The sequence below is a fragment of the Herpailurus yagouaroundi genome, unplaced genomic scaffold (genome assembly GCF_014898765.1).
Source record: "Herpailurus yagouaroundi ecotype Mexico unplaced genomic scaffold, PumYag 161, whole genome shotgun sequence".
Taxonomy (NCBI): Eukaryota; Metazoa; Chordata; class Mammalia; order Carnivora; family Felidae; genus Herpailurus; species Herpailurus yagouaroundi.
Genome location: NW_024412402.1, coordinates 10,259,827 through 10,275,249, shown reverse-complemented (window position 1 = coordinate 10,275,249; position 15,423 = coordinate 10,259,827). Strand labels below are relative to the sequence as shown.

Sequence of the window (15,423 nt, the reverse complement as noted above, 5' to 3'; positions counted from 1 at the left end):
AATTAGCCAGGAGAAATGAGTGGGTGTGTGTCTAGCAAAATATCTGTATGTGAATGGGTGTAGTGACTGCACTCGTAATGGCTAAAAACGGGCAAAACCCAGCGTCAATCATTGGTGGAATAGATACATAAATTGTGGTATCTTCATATCATGGAATGTGTTTCAACAATAGACAAGCATAACCTAGTGCTAAGTGTAATGAATCTCATAGACCTAATGATGAAGGAAAGAAATGCGACACAGGAGAATATATTCACTATTTCACATATATGAATTTCACAAGGTAAAGTTAATCTATGGTGATACAAGTCAGAATAGGGATTACCACTGGGGGGTGGGGCAGTTATTGGAAGCAGCATGATGGAACCTTCCGGAATATTAGAAAACGCATAGATCTTGATTGAAGTGTTGGTTACACGGGGGTACATATGTTGAACATTCATGGAGGGGGGGATACTTTAGATCTGAGTACTTGACTGAATGCGTGTCATGACATCATGACATCAGTTATTTACAAGCACACAAAAAGCCATACGAGAGCACTACGGCATTTCTGCAAGTGTTGCCTTAGGTCACCATTGACGCACATCCCCAAATACACACAAGCCTCTGTTCTTCCACTTATACCACTTCACGTGTGCACTCGGCACACACACAGCCACACAGGGTCACACACAGGAGCCGCGCACGCAGGGCTCACATACGAAGTCCATACACCCCCTTTCCTGCAAAGCGAAGGTTTAGGGGAAGCAGTGGGTGCGGGGGGACTGCCAAGGCTCATGCCTCACTCTTGTTCCTCCCAGAAATCTCTCCTCTCTGCTCCGTCTCCAGCTGGTACAGGATCTGGAGTCCTTGGGCTGGGGGAGCGGCGGGCCTGCGTGAGGTCTGGGTCTCCATCCTGGGACCGGTCTGCCCATTGTGCTGAGGTCATGACGGTTCCACTGGCCGGTGGAAGAGTTGCAGGACCCCGAACACTTCCGCCTGGGAGTTTTTCTAGTCCTGTTTGGGAGTGACCGGGCTGCTTCTAACCCCTGTGTGGGGGTCCCGGGTGTGTGCGTGTCCCTGGTGTTTGCCGTGGCTGAGCGTGGCAGACATGGTCTTTGGGAGAGGGAGCCCCTTCCTTATCTCCCGGACTCTCTAACCTGCTGGAGGGACGTGCCTGGCTTGGCCCTTCGGTGACGTGGGGCCTTGGGCTGCTGGGGGACGTAGCAGAGACAGCAGGCTGTGGAGTTCGCAGGGGCTGAGTTGGAATATAGGTCCTGCGTCTTATTACGTGTGAGCCTTGGGTGTAGGATGGTTAACCTCTCCGAGCTTCACGTTCACCCTCCTCAAAGTGGGGGAAATGACACCTACTCGGAAATGCTACCATGAGACGTGAAAGTGAGACGTGGAGCGGAAAGGGGCTGGCTCACGCGTGGGAGCTCCCTTCCCTCCTGGGCCCCCTGGCATTTGCTGCAGCACTTTCCCACTGGGCACCCGCTTATTGCCTTCGTGCCCTCAGGATTTTGCACCGGGCTCGTCCCCAGCAAAAGACCGGATAAATGGTTGTTTGAGGGAACTGGACTCTGGGCTCTGTCCTGTGGATGACTCCCAGCCACCTCCCCTCCACCGTCTCCAGGGCCTGGGTGGGGACTATTTCCAGGATACAGATGAGCACAAATCCTGCACCACTGCATTGCTGTGGCTGCAGAGTTGGGTAACAACAACATCAACGGTACTTAATCTACATCTTGGCGTGTAACGCTTCACCAGATTCTTTTGTCTGACTCAGTTCAAGTTCAGGGGTGCAAAGGATACCAGTTGTCTGATAACCAGTATGGGTAGTTAAGTGTTCAATTAAATATTTGACCAGGCCCTGCTCTAGGGGCTGTGGATTCAAAGACAAATAAATAAGTACAATAGGACGGGAGAGGTGCCCAGACAGGCCGGGCCGGGCCTGTCCTGCCCTCACCTCTGGGGAATGGGGAGTAGAGGGTGTTGGGAGGCAGGGGGAGGGCAGGTGTGAACAGATGAAGCCCGAGTGGCAGGTGCCATGCAGAGTGAAGTGGGCCATGGGAGAGCACGCCTGGTGGGTGCTTAGGGCCGGAGGCCTAGGGAAGGGGCCAGGGTGGTTAGGGACAGCCTCTGGGCTGAGATCTGAATGACAGGGAGGAGCAAGGTTGACACGGGAGGGACAGAAGATCAGCAAGGGCAAGAGGAGGGAGAACGAGGGTGGTGGTGGGGAAAGTCACCGTGTGTTTGGAAGAGAAAAGCGGCAGCCGTGGCCAGTGGGTTGGACGCTCTTCGGTCTTGAGTGAGCAGGTAGGAAGGTATTTGCTGAGATACAAGGGCTACGGGGGGGGGGGGCAGGTTAGAGGGGTCAAGAACACCCATTTAGTGGCCCTTCCCTGTCCGCTCATTCTTTTTCACTCAGTCTTCCTGTGCTTACATGCCTGCGTTAGTTGAAGTAGGTAGGGCGAGTCTCTTTTGTTTATTATTAATTCAGCAAATATTGACTGTATGCCTTTGACGGGCCCTGAACTGTGCTGGAGGCTGAGACACAGAGGGAACAAAAGAGGCTTACAGTCTGCGCTCTCTTGGTTCCTCGTCTGTGAGTGGACGTGACCTCCGTGCCCCTTTAGCTGATACGTGTTCGACTGTGGCCCAGGGAACAGTGTGGTTGCACAGAAAACATCCCACACCTTTTTGAAAACAGAAAATAAACTAAATCAAAACCACAAGCTTGAATTACAGACTGTGACTAATCGGTAATTATGGCATCCCAGGTGTCTCCTACGATGCCCAGCATAGAGTGGGTGTTTAATCAATATTTGTTGAGCGAAAGACTTAAGGAAAGTATCCTGGTTTCAGGGCTCAGTCCCAGGCCAGCCTTGAAGAAGCTGACGGTGGCATATGCATACAATGGAATATTATACTGCCGTCAAAATGAACCATGGGGCCACAGAATAGTACGGACGGCATTAGTAATTTAACGTTAGAGGAAAAAGCAAATCCCAAAAGATGACATGTAACACAGAATCTTTTTCATAAGGGAGCAAGGAAATGATCAACATGGGGTTGGGGATGGTGCTTACTTTCAAGGGGGCTCCTAGCACATTTCCTGGCCTCGCAAAGGTGCATAATCAGTATTTGCTGAATTATTAAACATCAGACTTGCCCACCCACCTGAGCAGGGGAGGGAATGTGTGTGTTGGGGTGGGGGGGGGCGCAGGGGAATCTCATGGTTAGATGCAGCTTTTGTCTGGGGAGGTGGATTTATGGAGGCTTACATTGTTAGAGCCATCTAATGAGCTGGAGAGTTACAAGGGGGCCCTGCAGGGACCGACAGTGGAAAAAGAACATGGCATGAATCCAGGAGTAGGATTTGTCCTGTGGTGTGCACCTGAGGTTCAAAGAGAAAATAAAAAAGCAGTTGCCTGGCTGTGCTGAGGGGTTAAGGAGACAAACTCCTATCTTCCCATCCTCCTGAGCTCTACTCTGACTCTCATGCTGCCCAAGTTCTTCTGTCAAGTGGCCTGCTCTTTGTCTGGCTTTCTGGAAGCCTCTCTGGCACACATCTCGGACACAGTGAGATCAGAGATGCTGGGTTGCTAAACTTCTGGGAAGGGGAGCTGCTGAAGGTCACCAGCATCCGGGGTCATGGGCAGAGAGGTGGGCACGCTTAGGTCTAAGAGTGGCAACTGGGGAATGTCCATGTCAATGACCTTCCTGAGGAGGGTGGAGATGGGAGGGGATGCACGGTAGCTGTGTTGCCTTTCAGTCCAGAATCCATCCCGAGCTGGGGCCGAGAGACGAGGGCACCAGGTAAGATTCAGGAGCCTGGCCATCCCCCATCACTGGGTGAGTCCATGCCGTGATCAGAGGGCACAGCGCCGAAAGGGGTTCTGAGGACCATCCCAGGCAACTCCCTCATTTCCAATAACAGGCCAGATGGGGGAGATGCCTAGCCCTGGAGTTGACAGAGGGAAGGAGATTGAGAGGCCACCCAAGACCAACTGTGCTGCCTTCTGCCTTGTGCGAGGTGTCTCCGTTTATCTCCAACTTGAACTCAGCCTCAGACCACAACTGCCACAGTCCAAGCCCAGCCCAACCCTAGGAAAGGCACCGGCCTTTCCCGTGTTGTTGGGGCTGCTGGAGGGGCAGGCCTGTCTGCTGTGTTGATTCAGTCTGCTACAGAGCCCTGACTCATGGGTCCAGCCCAACCGGTGTCCGACTTAGGGGTTCATCTGGGAAGGAAGCTCCTGGTGTCTGGATTACAATGGAAGGGCAGGAATGCCTGGGCCCCCAGAGCCCAGGAGTGCTGGACTGGGCAAGGTGGGCGTGGGGAGTGGGGAAGGAGAAGTTAGCAGGTGGGTGTTAGAAGGCAGAAAATCACCTACTGATGGCCTCATTGCTCAGAGAATCACCTTTCCCTGTTTTTCAGTTGGTCACTGGTCACAAAAAGACGTTAATCCAAAACCCAAAGGTTGAGGCAGAACAATTAACTACTGCATTTGGGGATTATTACAGAGCTTACGGTATCTTTCGTAAATGCTGTCCCTTTTTTAAAAAATATTAAAAAAAATTTTTTTTAAGTTTATTTACTCTTGAGAGGGAGAGAGAGACAGAGACAGAGCATGAGCAGGGGAGGGGCAGAGAGAGAGGAGGAGACACAGAATCTGAAGCAGGCTCCAGGCTCTGAGCTGTCAGCACAGAGCCCGACGCGGGGCTCGAACTCACGAACCGCGAGATCATGACACGAGCCGAAGCCGGAGGCTTAACCGACTGAGCCACCCAGGCGCCCCTAAAAAATACTTATTTTGAGAGAGAGCACCCCAAGCAGGCTCTGTGCTGTCAGTGCAGAGCCCAATGCAGGGCTCAGTCCCACATACCGGGAGATCGTGACCTGAGTTGAAATGAAAAGTCGGATACGTAACCAACTGAGTCACCCAGGTACCCCAGTGCTGTCCCTTTTAATCTTCAAAACAACTCTGAGAAACTGTCCCCATTTTCCAGAAGAGAAAACCAAGCCCCATGTAGATTAAGTGGCTGCTATAGCCTCAGAGCAAGTAAGTAACTGATCCAGCTCTTGGGGCCAGGGTTTTGGACTCGGTGGACTATTGTTTTCACCCCCACCTCCCCTATCCAGTTGCAGAAACCTATTTCGGGAAGTGACATTAGCTGGCACTGGGTCCTTTCGGTTCTCTACTCCCTGGCACCAAGTCCGGTTGCATATAGTTAGTGTACGGTTGCCGTGCAGAGGTCACCCCGGCATCTCCTCCGCCCTTCATCGGTTTGAAGGCAAACCGCTGTCTGCTTGGTTCCTGGCTCTGCCGAGTCTTCCAAGAACGAGGGTCAGCAGTCCCCTTATCTGGGGTAGGCGCTGCCTTGCTTGGTGCCGATAGCAGGGACTTCACTGTCCTCAGCATCCCTTCCTCCCTCTCTTCCGTTAGGTTTGCACATTTCTCCGCTCCTCCTCCTCCCCTCGCTTCCCCTCAGCCCCTGGTGTTGCAGATCTTGGAGAATCCTGATCGGGTTTAGCTCGGTTTTAACCTTCCAGCTCAGAGGTGATGAACCCGGACACCAGGCAGCTCTTGTTTTTAAGTGTGCTGCAGAGACAACTCAGAAGACCGGCCCGGGGAGTAGAAATTCTCTTACTGCCTTGTCTTTTGACTCCCTGTGTGGCCTTGGGAACACCCCTCAACCTCTCTGGACCGCAGCGTGATTGGAAACTCTCTTTGAGGGATGGTAAAGCGGGTAAGAGGGTTAATAACCACACGCCGAAACAGGCAGGCGCTCCACCAGCCTAATAATGAGGGGAAGCGGAGGTGACCGCTCGTAGAGGCCGAGGGAACAGAAGGCCTGGCCAGCTCTTTTGTCTGCTCTCCTTGCCAGGCAGCCTGCCCCCTGGGCCTTATTTCTCTGTTCCTCTCTTGCAGTGCTGACTCTGAGCTTCTTTGTTCTGGAAAGAAGTCCACAGGGGCAGAGCTCGGATGACCAGGGGTGTAGAGGAAGGGAGAGAAGCAGAGGCCCGCGGTGAGGGGCTTTCTGGCCCTGCTCTGGTGTGTGACAATCTCAGGCTCCCATGGGGGCTCCAGCCCCAGCTTCCCACGGTCTCCTGGGGAACACCTAGAGGCTAGAGGCAGGGATGCTGCTGTTGCTAGGTGATGAGATAAACAGGCCTTCTGGTGGCTCTAGCAGGTGGCGGCTGTGTTGCTGAGGTCAGGGACACGGCAGCAGGGGCGACCCAGGGGACCAGGTGGGGAGAGTTCTCGGGTGTGCCAGGAGACCCAGAGGTTGCTCTTTGCTCACAGAGAAGGGCTCGGCCACTGGCTGGCTCAGGGGCTGCTCCAAGGGTGCCTTGCACGGTTCCCTGACCCCGAAAAACACATCCCGCTCCCGACCTGGCAGCAGGTGGCTGTGAGCTCTCCACCTACAGCAGAGATAGGGCTGTTTGATGCCTTGACCGGGGCTGAGCAAGTACCCTCTGTCTTGGGTTCTTCAGCCATGACAGGTAAGGCGGGGAGTGGGGCCATGAGGGCTGGGCAGTTGTGAGTCACAAGAGGGGGGTATGAGTTTCTGGAGATGGGCCTGGCTGTGACACGGCAGCCCTGAGTGTACGGAAAGTTCTCAGAGATGGAAAATCAGGCCGGCTCTCCAGGACCTTCGGAACTATCCAGACAGGATCCCCCCCCCCCCCCCCATCCGGGGCCACACACAGGTGGGTAACCAAGCTCTCCCTTGCAGGGGTCTCTGCGAACGTTCTCACTCGCTCTGCCTTGTGCCAGGTGCCCACGGCGGCACGTTTTCCTTCAGGGCTAACCTCCGCCTCGGCTGCTACATGAGAAACCGCTGGGCCTTGTTCTAAGCCACATAGGTGCTGACCTGTTGGCAATCGGAGCCGAGCACCTCGACCCCCACGGCGGCACACAAGGGCTCCAGGGCGGGGCCTGGGGCAGCTGGGAGGTGTCCGGTGACCTGCCATTATTCTGCTGCCAGCCTGCTGCTCAGCTGCCCTCCTCTGCGGATCAGACCTTGTGTTGAGGCGTAGCTCTTGATTCCAGCTGGGGTTACGGGCGAGGTTGAAGGTATAGCAGCTCTTCTTGTTTCACAAATGGGGAAACCGAGGCACGGACCCGTCCTGTTGTCTCTCCCCGGGTCACGTGGCAAGACAAGGTGACGTGCCAGAGTGAGGTATTAGCACATGCCTGTTGGGTTGAGTTGACCTTGCCTCCAGGTGATGCTATTGTTAACTCTAACGGGTACCAATCCCTCCAAGGTCCTTCTCGTGGTGCAGGGGTGGGGAAGTAGCCCCGTTCTCTGCAGCCTGAGTTCTCCACCATTCTATTTCATTCTACTTACCTTCTGCCCTAGGGTGGCGGGCCAATCCAGCCCCGCCTTCCCTCCCAGGAAGGTCTGTTGGAAAGGAGGACCTTTGCACACCCGAGGGCACTGCGTGGGCAGTGGCTGAAGGGGCCATGAGGGAGCCGTCAGGAGTCAGGCGGCTCAGATCGAAGACGACCCCAGGGGTTTGCCTGATGGGGACTCTTGGAGGTTTGCCTTTAGGTGGTGCTGATGGAGCCTAACGTTTGGGGGAGGGTTGTTTCCAAACACTGCAATTTACCTGAACTAAAGAGCTGCCATCCCAGGTGGAGTCTGGCGTTTATAAAAGAATCCCGTGAATTTTATACTGCATTTGAAAAATCATGCTCTCTCCTGCTTATTCCAAATTGCCCTTTAAGTAGTGGGGTGAGAAGAGGGGCTCTGGGGTCATAAAGTCGAACTCTACAATTTACCCGCTCAGCAACCTTGGGCAAATCACTTAACATCTCCCGGACCCCATTTCTGCTTTTGGAAGTGGGTGTGATAAACCTGTGATGATAAGACCAGAGAGAGAGAGAGGATGTGGGAGGGGTTCTCCCTGCCAGTGATGACACGCGTTTTCAAGGTCACAGGAACCCTGTCTGGTCCTCTCGTGATTTCACAGACTTCCTCACGGTCGCCCTCGGTTGGTCTTTGCAGTTCGAGGGGTCTCAGCTGCTCTGGGCAGATGGAGGGTTGACCCTGTGTCTGCTCTTCCGAGCTCTGTGTCGGGGGCTCTGGCCTGAGTCCAGCTCTGGCCCTGACCACTCATGTGCTTCTGACACGTTCGTTTCCTCATCTGTAAAGTGGGTAGAGTGTGATCGGCCTCCTGATGTTGTGGGTGAGGATGAACAAGGTAGTGACCCTGGTGAGATGCTCAGCATAGAGACAAATTTAAATTTAGTGCTTGGGCATTGCCCTCAGCTCCAATTACCTTGGAGGCTTGGGGAGCAGACCTCCACATGGCGTTCAAGGAGGGTGTGCATGGCGGTGCTGTTCAAGGGCAGGACTGAGTGTTCTCACTTGTTCTGGATGCTCCCGGGGAAGCAGCCCCAGGGGGCTGGCTTGGCTGCTGCAGCAAAGAGCCGCCGTCTCCTGGCCAACGTCTGCAGTGACTCCTGAGTCTCTCCTGTGAACTCCGAACTCGTGATCCCATAAAGAGTGCTGCCGTGGTGTTCCAGTGACTTCTCTGCAGCTAGTGCTTGGTGATTACATAACCGAAGCTCCCTTTTACCACTTTGACCACCTTTTCTGCCCACTCGGTAACTCAGTGAGGCTTCGTAAGATTTTCCTCTCCCGTCTGCCGTTGGCTACGCAAGTTATTTAGGCACTGGGAGCCACATGTGTGCGTGCGTGCGACAGAGAGATTGATTCTAAGTCGTCTTAATGAGACCCAAATATGCGTAGCCTATAGCGCATTGCCTGGTATACAGTAAGAATGTGATAAATGTCAGTAACAATAAAAATAACCACAATAAGACTGTTGTATCCATCCAGTGAAGCACTGTTCTGGGGGCTGGTTATACAGCAGTGAATAAAAAAGGCAAAGTCCTTGTGCCCATGAAGCATATGTTCTGTTACTTCTTATTAGTAATTAATAACTATCACCATAGAACTATTACTGTAGAAGCTAGTAAGGGCTTGGCATAGCCCATGCTAAAAAATCATTAGTTATTAGTGGGAAGAGCCTGGCAGGGGGCCTCACACATAATAGGTGCTGGGCAGATGGTGGCCATTTCTGTGATTTCACTGGGCCCAGAGGCCTGCCTTCAGGAGGGAATCAATGAATGCAGTGGAGCGCACTGGGTGGAGAGGCGCCAGGGCAGTTAGGTGTCCTGAGATGTCACCTGACCTCTCTATGAACAAAGGGAGGAGGCTTCAGGCCAGAGAAGCAAAGACCTTTGGTAGCACAAACGTGGTCCTTGACCATGTGGAGGGCTGTGTCAAGGAAGTGGCCAAAGGGATGCCCAGGATGAATGAGGGACATTACAGAAAGGAAAGATCTCTCTCTCTATCTCTCTCTCCCCCCTCCCTCTCTGTCTCCCCCCTCCCTCCCTCTCTCCCCCTCTCACTCTCTCTCTCTCTCCCTCTCCTCACTCTCTCTCTCAGTGAAGGGCAGATCATCTAAGCAACAGAAGGTGTGTGAGTAGAAGCTCATGTAGATGTCCACAGTAGACAGGGCAAGGCCAGATGAGAGCTCTATGGCACCCCTGGGGACTTGATGGAGACCCGTGAGGTTGTTGCAAGAGGAGGGAGGCAGGGCAGGAGTGGGTGGGGGTCTGTTTTCCATGTGGGGGTTCTAGGTTAGATTTTGCTGGGCAACAGGCTCTGAGGCTGAAACAAATTTGGGGAAAACGTTGACCAAGAAGACCTCTAAGGTCCTTTCCTGAGGGCCTGTGACTCCAAAGAGCTCGCTTGATGTTAGCCTGCAACTTCTGTTGCCTCGTCCCACAGAGAAGACTAGTTCAAAGCCTGATTTACTTATAATTTCCTCTCTCTCACTTAGTTTTCTATCCTCAGTGATCTCATGGTAACTTGCGTGTTTTTTTCCCAAGCGGCTTTGGGTATGAAGCTTTTCCCTGGTATTCTTGAAAGTCTAAGTTAATTCTGTCCATTGGTTTCCTTTGCCGTGTGTTCTTTTCCTCCTAGTGACCTTTGGCAGGGTAGTGAGGGATGAAGGTCTCTGGACAGAAAGGACATTGTCTTTCCTCCACTTGGTCACGCCAGCTGATACGGTCTTCACTCAATGCACACTTTATATTACAAAGTTGATCAGCTTCTAGGTAGGGAGATACGGGGCTCCCTGGCTCTGCAGTTTCCACTGCAAGTTCAAGTTCGAGGTCTAGTCTCAAGTTCAGGTCTATGGGTTCACATCTGGGAGGAGAAGGAGGGCATTATGAAAAAATCTGAGCCCTTGATATTGAAGTCCCAGAACTTAGAGATCTTGGCGGAGTGACCCTTTCAAGTCATGAGCCTCCTGAGTCTTGGCATTTCTCATCTCTAGAACGAGGATGATGATGTCTCGGCTGGTGTAAGATGCGGGGAGATTCGGGAGGTGAATGTGCTTCTCAGGCTGCACTTGCTGCGTTCAGGTAGGGGTGACACATTCAGCGAGTCCTACTCACCGGGAGAGGTGCTCCCGATGGCCTGGCGGGGTACCCTCCTCCCTGGGGATCAGAGACGTGATCATGAGAGAAGGCCCCGGTGTCAGGGTGAGAGTAGGCTGGGGTGGGGTGACCTCAGCTGCATCATCGTCTTTGTGTTGAGGTCTGTGGGTGAATAAGTGGCCTGTTCTGCCTGGGGTGGGGTCAGCACTCGGCTCTGCCTCTGTTCCATCTGTACGGAACCGAGGGCTTCGCTTGTGTGTGTTCTTCTCTGAACCTTCCGGAGTCTTGCCAGTGCCTGGCACGCAGTTGATGCTTGAGGAACACGCGACGAACGAACGAGTGAATACGTATTGTAAAGGAGAAACTGAGATCCCAGGAAGTGCCTAACCCTGTGGCGAGCTCAGCCACACCAGCAGGCAGAGGCCAGCCTGACCGACGTGCGGGACATGGCACAACGGGAGACCGCTGCCGCCCCGGACAGGTGCCGTCTCAGTCTCTCGCCCCCCTCCCTCAAGCGTTCCATTCATCCGCTACCCCGTGCGTGCGCGTCCCTGCTTGTGCATGGATTATGCCGGGGAGCTGGAAGCTGCTTTGGGAAGGAGTGGTAGGGGAGGGGTGTTGCGGTTTTGAGGCTTGTTTACAGATTTCTCTGCTGTAATCAAGACAGAGCCGCAGGCTGTGAGGTGGAGTCGAGCACATCGCAGAGGGATTGCCACATTGGTTCTGCTCAGACTCTCTTTCCAGTCCCTGGGGTTTCCAGACAGGCTTGGGCTTGTCTCTCTCCACTTCCGCACCCCCCGCCCCCCACGTCCCCCCCCGCCCTGATTGGGATGAAAGCACTTTGGTGACACCCCTGGTAGGTTCTGGGTCTTTTCCAGTCAGACTTGACTGGCTTTGTTATCAGTGTCAGATACATCAGCAGGTTCTGGGAATTCAGTCTTTTGTCACTTACTTGTTATTCACTCGCAAGCATTCATCACGTGGCTATTGTGTGTCAGGCCCTGTGTCAGGTTTGGGGCTAAGAGTGGGAAAAACCCAGTCCTCAAGAAGCTCCCAGTCTGGCGGCCACACGTTTACATGAAAACGTGGGAGCCGAATGCATTTTAGGTTGTGAGGAATTCACCGTCTGGGGGATGGTTGCTTGGACATTTGAGGGGTGTTATTGGGTAGATGTTTTTAGGTGAGCAAGAAGGAAGCCCCGGGGGGAGCTGCTGGGAAATGTGAAATGCAGATTCTCAGGCCCGAGAGCCTCTGTCTCCTGCCATCTCCTGCCAAGTTTGTCCAGAGTTCCTGAGACCCGTTTTTATGTCCCCCCCCCCCCATTTTCCCCCTTACTCTCCCCCACCCGCCGCTTCCCACCCTATCTGCCTGGAGAGAGCCTGTTCATCCTTCAAGTTCCAGTGCAAATACTGTTTCTTCTGGGACAACTTCGCAACCACCCTGGAGAGGATTCACTGCCTTCTCTGCTCTAGGAGTCCCTTGTCATCACCTCTGGTATTGGACTTGCCGCAGTCTCTTTGGATCCTTGGCTTAAGGAGCTCTCCTTCCTCTGGATTTGGGGAAGCTCCAGGGCAGAACCAGGGCATTGTACCCTCGTGCCCCCCTTGCTGCCCTCGGGAGGCTGGCCAGTTGTAGGGACTGATTAAATGGCTACATGGAGGGAGCTACTTCGGGGGTCACAGCAGCAGCAAGCCCCCCACCCAGGTAGGGAGGGCACTGGGGGAGCAGGCAGGGGCCTTAGCCCTTCTTTGCCGAGCTTACCCTCTAGGGTCTTTCCGGAGCCCAGGATGGCATCGCCAGGGCTGAGTGGTGGGCCTGCCCGTGCTCCTAGACCCCCAACTGCCGCAGGCTGGCCCACTGACCTGGCACATTCCTGAGTCCCGGCCAAGCCTAGCAAACTCCTTGCTCTGAACCAGCTGGAAAAGGGGAGAGGGAAGGAAGAACCTGCTTCCTCTAGAGCAGCCAGAGGGCTGGGACTGACCTCGGGTGTTTAATACTCTACTCTGGTGGCTCATGGTCTGTCTGGGGCCTCGTGGGCAGTAAGGAGTCAAGACCAGGATGGCCAGTCCCAGGGACCCAGGCTTCCCTCCAGGCCTCAGCCGCAGCTGAAATATCAAGGGAAACATTCCCCTCGGGGACAGAGATGGGGCTCAGACCTCTGCCCACTGCTGTGAGGTAGTAACTGCAGGACTTGTCTGTCCAGGGCGGGGCTGGCAGGGGTGAGAAGAGGCGGGGAGGGGGAAGGAAGGGCTGGGCCCCAGCATGAATTGTTTCATCTTTCCCCAGGGCTGGGCGCTATGGCCCTCCCAGCCTCATTAGAGGGAAATGACTGGGTTATTAGGCACAGGTGGTTTCACGGCTGGCTCAGGGGCCAGAAGCTCTCTGGTCCTACCCGGGACCCCGGCAATGCCACTGCCAGCAACGCCCAGCTCCTTGCCTGGCTGGTGAAGTTCAGTGGGGCCATGCCGCCCATCTGTCACTTCCTGGAGGGGATTCCTCTTTGGCCCCACATTCTTAGGCTTACTAGCCCAGTCGTTCCACTGGCCTTCGGCATGCATAGGCGTGGCATGGATAAGATTCCCATTTTACAGGGGCGCCTGGGTGGCTCAGTCGGTTAAGCGGCCGACTTCGGCTCAGGTCACGATCTCACACTCCGTGAGTTCGAGCCCCGTGTCGGGCTCTGTGCTGACCGCTCAGAGCCTGGAGCCTGTTTCAGATTCCGTGTCTCCCTCTCTCTGACCCTCCCCCGTTCATGCTCTGTCTCTCTCTGTCTCAAAAATAAATAAACGTTAAAAAAAAAAAAAAAGATTCCCATTTTACAGAGGAAGAAAATGAGTCTCAGGAAGAGCAAAGTCTCAAGAATAATACGCTAAGAAGGGAGCTGGCCGTTCGACCTTTTGATTCTACAGTTTGTGCTCTGGTTTAAGTGCCTTAGAAACTGCCCCCTCCCACGTCACTCCCTCGAGAGGCACTCAGACCGCCTCGGTGTCACCAACAAGCAGCTCACAGCCGCTCAGGCAGGCAGTGCCTCCTTTGTCTCCTGAGAGCCCAGCAGGATGCAGCTTCTAGGCACACAGGCTTGGCTTCTAGGTGCTTCCTTGGATGGGGCTGTGGGAAGCTGGTGCTTCCATCCTGGCTGGATCACAGAGGAAAGCAGGCAAGCCCTTCCCCTCTCTGATCCTCAGCTACCCCAGCCCTGGGTCTAGAGTTTTGCCAGGAGAATGCCACTTGGGGGGCCCCAGCAGGTCACCTCTGTTCCCCTTGGACGGAAAGCTTCCCCTTCCTCCCCTTTCGTTTTCGTGTTGGTTTTTGGGCAACTGCAGCATCTTTGCCAAGAATTAGAGATGGAAAGATTCCCTGAGTTCCACCTCAGACTCGGATATGATCTCTTCCCCTCCCTGTCCTCAGATGTCCTTGAGAGATGGGATTGATTCTCTTTGTCCCAAGATAGTGCAGGTGCTCTGGGCATTCGGAGGAGGAGGAGAGAGGGCAGGGTCTAAAAAGAGGCCAAGTGGATCTCCACAAACACCTTAGATTGTTTTGAGGCAACTGTCCCTTGTTTTCTGTAGGAAGAAAGGGAGTCCATTTCCCCACGGAGGCGGCAGAGGGCCATCAAAACAGCCCCTTGCCCTTGGAAAAACAGTGCCAACCTCCAGCCAACAGACCAGGAGACCTTGGACAAAAGAGCACGAAGGATTTAGGAGGAGGATCAGGGAGGGGAAGCCTGGCCTCTGTGTCCCTGCATCCTCGGTGCTGGTGCAGGGGCTGCTGGCAGGGAAGGGAGAGGAGAGCAGACGGGCACTGAGACTCGCAAGGGCTGGCATGTGGGGGTGATTCACTGTCCCCTCTTTTTTTTTTTTTTTTTTAACCGGGAAGGTGTTATAAAACTCTCAGGCTGCTTGAAGGGCCCTTTCTGGGGAGACCTGCCCTCCCGCAGGACTAGGAGCAGGGGACCCCCACACTCACCATGCCGGTTCTGCGATCTTCCATATTTCTCTACAGGCCGGAGCCGAGGTCGGCAGCCTGCCGGGAGGAGGACCTCCTTGGATCGGGCCCTGGCAGGTCCGCGGGTCAGAGCCGCCCTGGGCAGCACTGGCCGGAAGAGGCCTAAGTGCAGGGCAGGCGTTGGTCCCGCGTGTCAGGCATCCCTCTCCCCTCAGCACCCCGCTGCCTCCACCGCTGCATTCCAGGAGTGATTTGGGGACTGCTGGCCAGTTGATTAAAACAACCCTACAGGTGAAGTTGCCAAACTGGAATGATTAAGTGTCTTGTAACCTCACACCCATTGTAGGGGCTGGGACACACCTGGAGTCATTCGTGGCCTTTGGCCCCTGAGCAGGTGACACACCTAAGATGTTGCAAAAAGCCTTCCCGCCTGAATTACATCCCCCCCCCCCCACCCCCGGCCCGGTGCTGGCTGGCGGAGATGCCCGGAGGCGTGCGCGCTCGCTCGCTCGCGCTCTCTCTCTCCAGGTTGCGTGACTTCTCCATGCGTGGGTGCTTTTGACTGGGGTTGCGGGGAGGTGGAGGAGAGTGGGGCGCTCAGCGGAACTGGCTCGTTGCCACGTGTGGAGCAACAGGATCGGAAAGCACATGGGGCGGTTTCTACCCCGTCCCTTGTCCCCCCCCACCCCCGGCGCGGACCTGGCCCGCGCGGGACTCATGCCCAACGTCCCTGCCAGCATCCCTCCCAAGGGTTTCTCGCCCCGCCTCACCGGTTATTACCTATTTGAATATCTTGGCCTGAGTTGGCCCCTGGCCAAGGGATATACAAGGTGAAGCCTTGACCCACAGAGCCAGGGAGCTAGAAGGAACCTGGGTGACTGTCTTCTCCCATCTCTCCATTTTGTGGGCGAGGAAACGAAATTCGAGAGAGGCGAAGCCACATAGCTCAGATCGCACAGTAAATTAGCGCCAGATTCCGAACAAATCCAGACGCTCAATGCCTCCTGGAGACCAGTCCAGGGTGGACATG

The 15,423-nt window shown here is 54.6% G+C and overlaps 1 protein-coding gene across 2 annotated transcripts in view; it reads right to left on the bottom strand.

The window, feature by feature from the left end:
- The window catches only part of TMPRSS4 (transmembrane serine protease 4), a 33,387-nt gene extending 18,672 nt beyond the window's left edge, over nt 1–14,715 (bottom strand). Inside the window, exon 1 of one of the 2 annotated variants that reach the window (XM_040483166.1) lies at nt 14,415–14,715. In XM_040483166.1, the coding sequence (XP_040339100.1) occupies nt 14,415–14,438 (24 nt within the window). In that variant the 5' untranslated portion in view covers nt 14,439–14,715. The remainder of the gene's footprint in view (nt 1–14,414) is intronic. The other variant, XM_040483164.1, reaches the window with a different exon arrangement.
- Nucleotides 14,716–15,423: the final 708 nt, after the last annotated feature.